Source organism: Eleutherodactylus coqui, chromosome 12, assembly GCF_035609145.1.
Source record: "Eleutherodactylus coqui strain aEleCoq1 chromosome 12, aEleCoq1.hap1, whole genome shotgun sequence".
Taxonomy (NCBI): domain Eukaryota; kingdom Metazoa; phylum Chordata; class Amphibia; order Anura; family Eleutherodactylidae; genus Eleutherodactylus; species Eleutherodactylus coqui.
The window spans coordinates 124053203-124063907 of record NC_089848.1 but is presented as its reverse complement, the minus strand read 5'-3'; the positions used below and the strand labels follow the sequence as shown (position 1 = coordinate 124063907).

Below are 10705 nucleotides of genomic sequence, written 5' to 3'. Positions count from 1 at the left end.
TTGTATTCTGCCCTTTCCATCAGGTACGCCAGCGTCCCTTCTCGGTCCCTAGTGAGAGTAGAGACCACCGCCCAGTTGCCCACCTGGGGTTAGCCAGGAGTGGAGGTAAGCAGGCAGGGACAGAAGTTGCGGGTGAGATCAGGGCAATAGGCCTGGCGTATCAAGGGCAGTATACCGTTACACTTTTTCAGTGGACTCGGGTGGCACTCAGGTAATGGTACAGCACTCCTAAGGGCAATTATCCACATTGCTGGTTTGTCTCTAATCTCACCCGCTGCTTCTGCTCCGCACGCTCCACGGGAGCACTCAGGTTCAGCTCCTTCCATGACACGCACTAACTGAGCAACTTTCTGTGCGGGAACCCGATTCTTATCACACATTGCTCATGCAAAGCACACCTCTTACTCACACAGCCACACCCACCCAGAATACGGATTACACATCATTACAAATCTGCTATTTCATACTTTAATAACAGTGACAGCTCCAGAAACAACCTGAAAAATTATCCAAGAAATTTATGCTAAACAATAGTGAGCAATTTCAACAACTTTCAGAAGATCTACACTTTTTCATCTGATTGACCTTCCCCTGCAAGCCCTGGCGCTCCTAACATACATGACCTGCCCATACAGGCCGTTCTACAGGAAAGAACAAGAGAGTTATATATCATGTCATAGAAAATTATGTGTATTAAAAACATCATAACTATATGGCTATAAGAGCAATCAACAATTTTACAAGAACTTTGTGTTTTCTTATATTCCTTTAGGTCATGTTGTAATTGTGCCCAGTCTTATTTCTTCCCCATAGATGGGCATCGTCCATGAGTCTGTTATAGCCCGGACATTATAGCACAACGCCGGTCTGGTTTTATTTAAGGGAGGAATTTTCCTATTCATTTTGCTCAATGTTTTCCACTAAGACGTTTCCATCGTGTGTTCCAGCTGTGCAGTTACTGTCAAAGTATATTCTGTTGTTTACACCGTTTTCTTTCCCTTTCTTCCTCCGATATACAAAGAAGACTGCAGTGGCGATGCCAGCAACGACAATAATGACAAGAACCACCACACCAATGGTCATGCCGTGTGAGGGCTTCTCTTCTGTAAAGGAGAATGAGTTATAGAGTTATGCCTTACATAATACCTATAGACAGAAGACCCTCTACAGACTTAGCAAAGATTAACTTGACCTGATAACTTTTTGTGGCAAGTTATCTTAGGGTGCTTTCACACCTGCGCTGGAAATACCGCTTTCCTTCTCCGTTCAGGAAGCAGTAAAGGGAAATACCCATGGCTGAATGACTCAGTCGCTGGACTGGACAGTCATTGGCTATAATGTGGTCTGCCTGCTTTCTGTCCAGCTGGCTGGCTTTTGGACAGAACAAGAAGTGCTGAATACAGCGCTTTTTCTCCCGATATTTTCAGCCACATCTGTGACGGAAACTCTGGCTGGAGGCTCCAACGCCGATGTAAAAACAATCTTAAGACGACTCTCCGGTCCTGAACAAGCAAAGATGGCTGTAGTGCTTCTCTAACTATCTGATGCACATTGTGTACCATACATGGAATGCTGTGGACTGTTTTGGGCACCGGTACTCAGGAAGGACATATCAGAGCTTGAATGGGTACAAAGGCGGCAACTTAAGTAATAAATGGAATGGGCGGACTACAATACCCAGATAAGTTATCCAGATTGTGACTATTTAGTTTAGAAAACTAGATGGCTGAGGGGTGACCTAATAACTATGTATAAATATATCAGGGGTCAATACAAAGGATGGGATCTCTCCCATCATCTATTTGTACCCAGAGGGGGCACTCTGAAAACTGTGTATAAATGGATGATGGGAGAGATCTCTGTATTGCCCCTTGATATATTTATACCCAGGAATGTGACTGTAACAAGGGGGCATCTTCAATGTCTAGAGGAAAGAAGCCTTGACAAGTGCCATCCATTGCGTTGCATTTACCGTTTGACCTCCTGTGTGAGGGACAACATTTGTTCATATGTGACTCTGACATTTGGAATAAAAAAGATATACTACCTCCGGGTGAGACCGCATAATCTCAACGAAGGGTCCAAGGGAGAAGGTCACACCCTATTTTTCCATCATTGGGGAACCTCCCCCTTCAGAGTGAGTACCCAGATTTGTGTCGCTGTTCTCTTATTTGAGCGCACGGCAAAATTATCTAATACTGTTGGGTTCAAAATAGTGACAGCGTTGTCCCAAACAAATCCGCAACAATAAGTCCAGTAAAAAAAATCCGACATCTGTTAGGGCTCCTTCACACGGACGGATTAACGCTGCCTAATATGCGGCGGAAATCCGCTGTGTTGCCCACAGCTATTAGGTTCTATTAAACCTAATAACACAATGCTTGCGGTGCGGAATTCCACCGCGGAATTCCGCATCATAAAATCACCCGTCCTCACCCGCGGCATGCTCTATTTGCCGCGGATGTACGCGCGGACGGCTTCCATTGCAGTCAATGGAAGCCGTCCGTCACGGTATCTTCCACTGTAGCACAGCGGAAGATAGCGTGAAACCGCTTCCCCGCCTACCGCAGCCGTGTCATATTACGCAGCCGGCGCATCGTGTGACGCTGTGGGCGTGTCATATGATGCGGTCGGCGCCACGCGCTCTATTGCACATGCGTGCCGAAGCGTCATGCGGCACCTGGGACGCCGGATCTGCAGGTAAGTATTGGGGTCTCTGGGGGGGCGCCGTCACGGCCGTGTGAAGCCGGCCTTAATCATCCCTAGACATTTTGGGAGTGAGATGTAGAATAAATGTGCAGTATGTGCCTACGACTTCCTTTATGAGTGGTTGCTGTACAACCGCTGGTCTCCACTGAGTCTACAATTGCTCCTTCTAATATCACATACATTACTGCTAGATGTTCTTTACTGTACCTGGTATCTCCACCAGCTTCTCCGTGGGCAGCGGAGCTGTGAACACAAAACACAACAGGTTACAAATGGGATTTTTGTGTATTTTAAAAGCAGATTAATGTTTGTATTCCACCGGGTTCAGTGATTTTGCATCCTTTTATAACTGCATTTATTTTTTCTTTTATTGTTCTATTGAAAATGAAATTAGCAAAAAAGTGACACCAGTTTTTTTTTGAGCAGTGAGCCGGCTCACACAATCGACCTATGTATGCATGCTGAGATCCTGGGATATGTGAACTATTCTGTAATATTTTTCAAGCAAGCAACAGATCTGTAATGCAGAGTAGAATGGAAATATGTAAAGTATTTAACCCCTTAGTGACCAAGCCTGTTTGCGCCTTAACCCCTTAGTGACGAAGCCTGTTTGCGCCTTAGTGACGGAGCCAAATTTTGGAAATCTGACATGCGTCGTTCAACGTAGCATAACTCCGTAAAGGCTTTGCATATCCAAGTGATTCTGACATTTTTTTTTGCCACATGTACTTCATTTTGTTTGTAAAAAGAGACTGATATAATTTGTGTATATTTATTAAAAGCACCAAAATTGGGAAAATTTTGAAAAAATTTTTATTTTTTCACATTTTCAACTGTAATATCTCAAATACGTCCAAACATACTGTACAATTTTTTGATAAGATATATATTTCCATCTGTTTAATTTATTCTGAATGCACATTTGAAAAACTTTTGTGTTTTTTTTTAACTATTTAGATGACGTACAAATTAAACATTACTTTTCAGCATTTTGAGGAACACTTTGTTTTCCAGCACCAAGCCAAGTTTGCAAAGGCTAATGAGTGTCAGAATAATAGATACCCCCCCAAATGACCCTATTTTAAAAACTACACCCCTTAATGTATCCACTGAGTGGTGTCATCAGTATTTTGACCCCACCGTTTTTTTTCAGGAATTAATTAAATTTAGAGGAGAAAAAATAACATTTCATATTTTTGCAAATATGTCATTTTAAAGACATATTTTTTTCCTGTAGTGCCAATGAAAATGAGGATTGACACCCCAAAATGGATACCCCCGTTTCTCCCGTGTTCATAAACATACCCATTGTGGCCCTAATCTTATGTCTGGATGCACAACGGGGCCTAAAATGAAAGGAGTAGTCGGTGTCTTTCAGAACATAAATTTTGCTTGAAGGCGTTTTAGGCCCCATAGCACTTTTGTAGAGCTCTTAAGCGGGCAAAACCAAAGAGAACCCCCACAAATGACCCCATTTTAAAAACTAGACCCCTTAAAGAATTTATCTAGGGGTGTACTGCCCATTTTGATCCCACAGTTTTTGAATGAATTCAAGCAAAGCAAAGGGAAAAAAATGTGATTTTCATTTTTTTGGCAATTCAATCATTTTAAAAACTGCTTTTTTTGTACAGCACACACATGAATGAAGACTTGCACCCCAAAATGGATACTCCTGTTTCTCCCGTGTTCAGAGACATACCCATTGTGGCCCTAATCTTTTGTCTGGATGCACAACAGGGCCCAAAATGTAAGTAGTAGTCGGGGGCTTTCAGAACTGAAATTTAGCATGAAGGTGATTTAGGCCCCATTGCCCACTTGTAGAGCTCTTGAGCGGCCAACACGACAGAGAACCCCCACAAATGACCCCATTTTGAAAACTAGACCCCTTAACGAATTTATCTAGGGGTGTACTGTGTATTTTTACCCTACAATTTTTGAATAAATCTAAGCAAAGCAGTAGGAAAAAATTACAATTTTCATTTTTTTGGCAGTTGTATCAATTTAAAAACTGTTATTTTTGTACAGCACACATAGGAATGAAGACTTTCACCCCAAAATGGATACCCCTGTTTGTCCCGTGTTCAGAACCATACCCCTTGTGGCCCTAATCTACTTAAGGACACATAGCTAGGCCTATAATGGAAGGAACACCCGTTGGATTTCAGGGTACAACGGAATAAATTCCAGGCCCCATTGCCCACTAATAGAGCCATTGAGCGTCTAAAACAATAAAGAACCATCACAAATGTCACCATTTTAAAAACTAGACCCCTTAAAGAATTCATCTAGGGGTGTACTGTATACTTTGACCCCACAGTATTTGAGTGAATCTAAGCAAAGCAGAAGGAAAAAATTACAATTTTCATTTTTTTGGGCAATTTTTTCAATTTAAAAACAGTTTTTTTTGTACAGTGTACATAGGAATGAAGACATTCACCCCAAAATGGATACCCCCGTTTGTCCTGTGTTCAAAAACATACCCATTGTGGCCTTAATCTACTTATAGGACACATGGTTAGGCCTATAATGGAGGGAACACCCGTTGGATTTCTGGGCACAACTGAATAAATTCCAGGACCCATTGCCCACTTGTACGGAATAAAAATTGACACCTTAAAAAAATCCCCCCCCCCCCCCACACACACTCTGCGCCCTTTTCGGCGTTCCCCAAATCTTAGATAAAAGTAATAATGTGAACTGTGTAGTGTTTCCGAAGACAGGGGTAATTACGGAGGCTGGTTGGGATGGGCACATGGGGCAATAAAACCGGGTATCACCCCTCCTCTCATGCTTTTTGGGGGTATTTCTTGACCTCAGCGGCAGGGATGGGGTGTAAAAAGTGGCGCTCTGTTAGTCTCTGTAAACTTGCGGAGGTTCGGCGGTCTCGCACAGAAGACGCTCAACAAGCTGCTCCTGGAACTGCAGGAAGGTGAGCGTTCCCGGGGCTTCTTGTAAATTGCGTATTACAGGTAGCGGTCTGAATAACGCCGGGCTCACCCAGCCGTAGGCGGAATCCGCTTGCGGAGGCCCGCAGCGGATCCCATGTGTTAGCCTGGCTGTGACCCTGCGTATGGCCGCGTAATGTACTTTGCATAACAGCCTACTCACACAGGCGGTCATTCGCAGTACTTTTTTTTTTGTTTGCATTTCCCGCACCGTTACTTAGCGATGACGCGGGCACCCGCAGACCGTATGCAATGTAGTTGCATATGGACTGCGGTTATATCCACGACCACGGAGCACAATGAGCTCTATGTTGCGGATATCCGCAGTAAAATAGAACCTGCTGCATTCTCTTTTCTGCAAGGGAATTACGAAATTCCGACCCACTGTGAGCGGAATTGTGTAATCCAATGCGATTGATCTGCGTAATGGCGCAGATCAGATGCATGCGGAATCCGTAATTCCTATCCGGTCATGTGAGACCGGCCAAAGGTAGATCGCTACCTTTTTATCACGTGACCGTGGACCGCTCAACAAGGCCAGCCGTCACTGCTCCAGGCTCTCAGCGACCGATGGTCGCTGGGAGCAAGGAGATTTTAAATTTCCTGGGCTCCCCGACTCCTGCGCATGTGTCCAGTGTTTTGCCGGCGGTCGCATGCGCAGAATCCGGGAAAGTTCACAGAAGAAGATCGCGTCGGGGTGCAAATACGGAGGCCTCCGTTAAAAAGTTTCATCTACTAATGGTTACGAATACAGTTAATGCTTTCATATGCATAAATGAATGCCATGTGCACAAGATTTACGTAAACTGCTAATACTTAAAACGTGATCTCTGTAACCTTTACCAGAAAACACTAAAAAACTATTGATTGAAAAAAAAAAAGTTTCATCTCCTCTCACCGATCGCATCGGTGAGGGGAGATGAAGCTTCACCTTTTTTTTACTTTTACGTGATCGCCGTTATCCATTGGATAACGGCAAACACGTGACCAGGAACCGCTCACGGCGGATCTCCGTGAAATTTCCAGGCTCTCGGCTAAGTTTTGTAGCCAGGAGCAGGGAGATTTTAAATTACGCTGGCAATCCACAGCTTTTGCGCATGCGTCCGCCACTTTGGCGACGGGTGCATGCACAGAAGCTGTGGTAAGGTCCGCGGATAAATCCGCGGGCCTTAGGTACGTCATTTTATCCTCCCTCACGGATATGATCCGTGGGGGGGTGATGAGACGTAAGATTTTTTAACCTTTTTTTTTACTTTTTACACTTTTTAAAAAAAACTTTTTTACACTTTGTTTTTTACTATATATGATCACTGTCATCCATTGGATGACAGTGATCATGTCCCCAGTGACATCCCTCTGCTCTGGGCTACACATGGCAGCCAGGAGCAGAGGGATTTTAAATTTCCCTGGGCTTGAGCCCCTCTGTGCACGCGCCCGATGATTGACATCGGGCGCGCATGCGCAGACGGGGACCTCGGGGATATATATATATCCATCTCTTTACTTTATTGTGGGTGCACATTTGAAAAACTTAGGTTTTTTTAACCATTTAAGAGATGTACAAATTTAACGATGATTGTTAACATTTTGAGGAACATTTTGCTTTCCTGCACCAAGTTAAGATTGCAAAGGCTGATAAGTGTCAGAATGATAGATAACCCCACAAATTACCCCATTTCAAAAACTACACCCCTTAATGTATTCACTGGGGGGGTCAGGAGTATTTTGACCCCACAGATTCTTTTCAGGAGTTCATGAAATTTAGAGGAGAACAAATAAAATTTCATATTTTTGCAAATATGTCATTTTTCTATAGTGCACATGAAAATAAGGATTTACATCCCAAAATGGATGCCCCTGTTTGTCCTTTGTTCAGAAACATATCTGTTGTGGCCCTAATCTTATATCTGTATGCACAACGGGGTCCAAAACGAAAGGAGCAGCCGGTGGCTTTCAGAACAGGCATTTTGCTTGAAGGTGTTTTAGGCCCCATTGCCCACTTGTAGAGCCCTTGAGTGGCCAAAACGGCCAAATTCATCTAGGGGTGTACTGCATATTCTAACCCCACAGTTTTTGAATGAATCTAAGCAAAGCAGAAGGGGAAAAAATTACATTTTTCGTTTTTTGGCAATTATGTCATTTTAAAAACATGTTTTTTTTGTACAGCACACATAGGAATGAATACTTTCACCCCAAAATGGATAAGCCTGTTTGTCCCGTGTACAGAGACATACTTATTGTGGTCTTAATCCTATGTCCTCATGCACAATAGGGCCCAAGCCAAAAGGAACATCAAACTTCAACAGTCTTTGAACTTTTACATGATCGCCATTATCCATTGGATAACGGCAATCACGTGACCGGGGACCGCTCACTGCAGCCACTAGTCACTGCTCCAAGCTCTCAGCTACCTTTAGTAGTCAGGAGCAAGGAGATTTTAAATTTTCTGGGCCCTCTCTTGCTTCTGTGCTTGCATCTGCCATTTTGGTGACAGGAACATGCGCCAAAGCTAAGTGAGGATTCTGTCAGGGGACATTGCCAGTGGCCTGAGGTAAGTAATTTCACCTCCCTTGATGGATCGGAACTGGGACCCAGAGGTGAAACTATTTTTTTCTTTTAAGTGACCGCCGTTAATCAGTGGATAACGGCGATCACGTGACCAAGAACCACGGTCCCTCCTGAGATCTCCAGGCTCTCAGTTATGTTTGGTATCCAGAAGCAAGGAGATTGTAAATTACCCTGGCAATCCGCAGCTTTTGCGCATGCTTCCCACATTTTGGCAACAGGCACGTGCGCAGAAGCAGTGGTATGGTCCGTGGATAAATCCAGGGGCCTTAGGTACGTAATTTCATCTTCCCTCACAGATATATGAACCAGATAATAACACGTTAAAAGACCTAACAGATATGTCCAATAACAATAAATGCATGAAGAAGAATCTAACCTCTAGTGAAAAAACGACACTGACACAATTGAGTAATAATACAGGGTTAACTATAAAAAGAGCCGACAAGGGGGAGGGATAGTTGTAATGGATGATAATCGTTATCATGAAGTAAGTCTCAATTTACTTAATAACGATAAACATTACAAGAAAATCGGTGGAGATCCCACATCAGAGATAAACCTCTACATCAATTTATTAATGAAGCCCTACAAGAGGGAGGACTATCAAACAAAGAAGCAATCTGCACCAATCAGATAGAGCTGGAAATACCATATCCCAAAGATTCATAAAGACATCCACGACCCGCCTGGAAGACCCATTATTGCGGGAATAAATTCTGTAACCTGCCATCTATCTGAATACATTGACACAATACTACAGAAGTATGTATCAAACCTCCCCACATTCATTAAAGACACAGGACATCTGCTAGAATCAATCCCTAAATGTAACTGGAAACAAGAATATATATGGTGCCCATTAGATGTAGAAGCTCCATATAATAACATACCCCATAATTTAGGTGCAACAGCAGTCAAATGGTATCTAGATAATGATCCACTTATGCCATCCAATCAAAAGTATTTTAAAGCTAAATCCATAGATTTCATTTAAAAAAAACTATTATTTTGTATATAATGATGAATTCTATATTCAAACTCACGGGACGGTGATGGGCAGCAAGTTTGCCCCATCTTTCATGAACCTTTAAATGGGTTATTTGGAAAAGGAAGCTTTTCAAGATGCAAGGATTAAATTACACCGGAGGTTTATAGATGATACTTTGTTAGTTTGGGAAGGCACAGAAGGCGACCTTACGTCCTCTATTGATGATTTACATATAAATACAATGAACTTAAGATTTACAGGTACAATTGAGAAAACGCAAATAATCTTCCTAGATCTAGTTTTATTTTGTAGTAATAACATCATTCATACTAAAACGCACTTCAAAAAGGTTGATAAAAACAGCTATTTAGACTATACTAGCTGCCATGCGAAAAGCTGGAAAAATAACATACCATATAGCCAACTAAAAAGAATTCATAGAAATTGCTCCTCTGAAGAAGAACTTGAGATGCAGACAAAAATCATAGAACGTTTCAAAGAAAAACGATACCTGGAAAGCTTAATAGAAGATATGAAACTTCAAAATAATGAAGAGAAAGAAGTAGAAGATGGGACATCAGAGGAGTCCAGGAGACTACCAGCTATACATCTGACTAAATATAGCAGTAACAACGGGGAAATAAGGAAAATTATAAGAAAAAACTGGAATTTACTGCTGGGGGATCCATACTGTGAAAAGAGACTAGAAAAAGACCCAAGGATAATTTTTAAAAGGAATAGAACTTTACACCATGCCCCCCCCCCCCCCAATCCCGCTAGAAAAACAAAGAAGAGAAAAAGTGGGGTTAACCCATTTAACACCCAAAGTCAGCATCTAACACCAAGGGAGCTTCAAAACGCTACAGAAAAAGATGGAAATGTTGCCCACTTTTAGCGCACAAAAGGAATAAAATTCAACAGGGAGGTGATACAACTCATATTAAACAGAATAAACCTTGTGAAACCAGTAATGTAACATATATGTTAGAATGCCCGTGCGGCAGCAGATATGTAGGCAGAACAACAAGTACACATCGTGTCACCATAGGTTTAATATAAAAATATTTCCATCAGCAGCACAGCGTTTCCAGGCATTTTGGGGAGATTCACAATCAGGATTACAAAGGGTTAATAGTGACACCGCTAGAACACGTAAAATCAAGATCAATAGCGGCAATAAGGAGGAAAGAAATGTACTAGATATTTCATTTGAAGGCTTTAACCCCGCATGGATTTAATGAAATATTAGAAAAAATGTAATCATTAGAGATGAGCGAGCACCAAAATGCTCGGGTGCTCGTTACTCGGGACGAACTTTTCGCGATGCTCGAGGGTTCGTTTCGAATAACGAACCCCATTGAAGTCAATGGGCGACCCGAGCATTTTTGTATATCGCCGATGCTCGATAAGGTTTTCATTTGTGAAAATCTGGGCAATTCAAGAAAGTGATGGGAACGACACAGAAACGGATCGGGCAGGCCAGGGGCTACATGTT

General features: G+C 42.5%; 1 protein-coding gene across 1 annotated transcript in view; it reads right to left on the bottom strand.

Annotated features, from left to right (window-relative positions):
* Positions 1 to 454: 454 nt before the first annotated feature.
* The window catches only part of LOC136586785 (macrophage mannose receptor 1-like), a 359197-nt gene continuing 348946 nt past the window's right edge, over positions 455 to 10705 (bottom strand). The window contains exon 30 of the mRNA XM_066585009.1: positions 455 to 1103. Coding sequence (XP_066441106.1) covers positions 895 to 1103 — 209 coding nt within the window. The 3' untranslated portion in view covers positions 455 to 894. The remainder of the gene's footprint in view (positions 1104 to 10705) is intronic.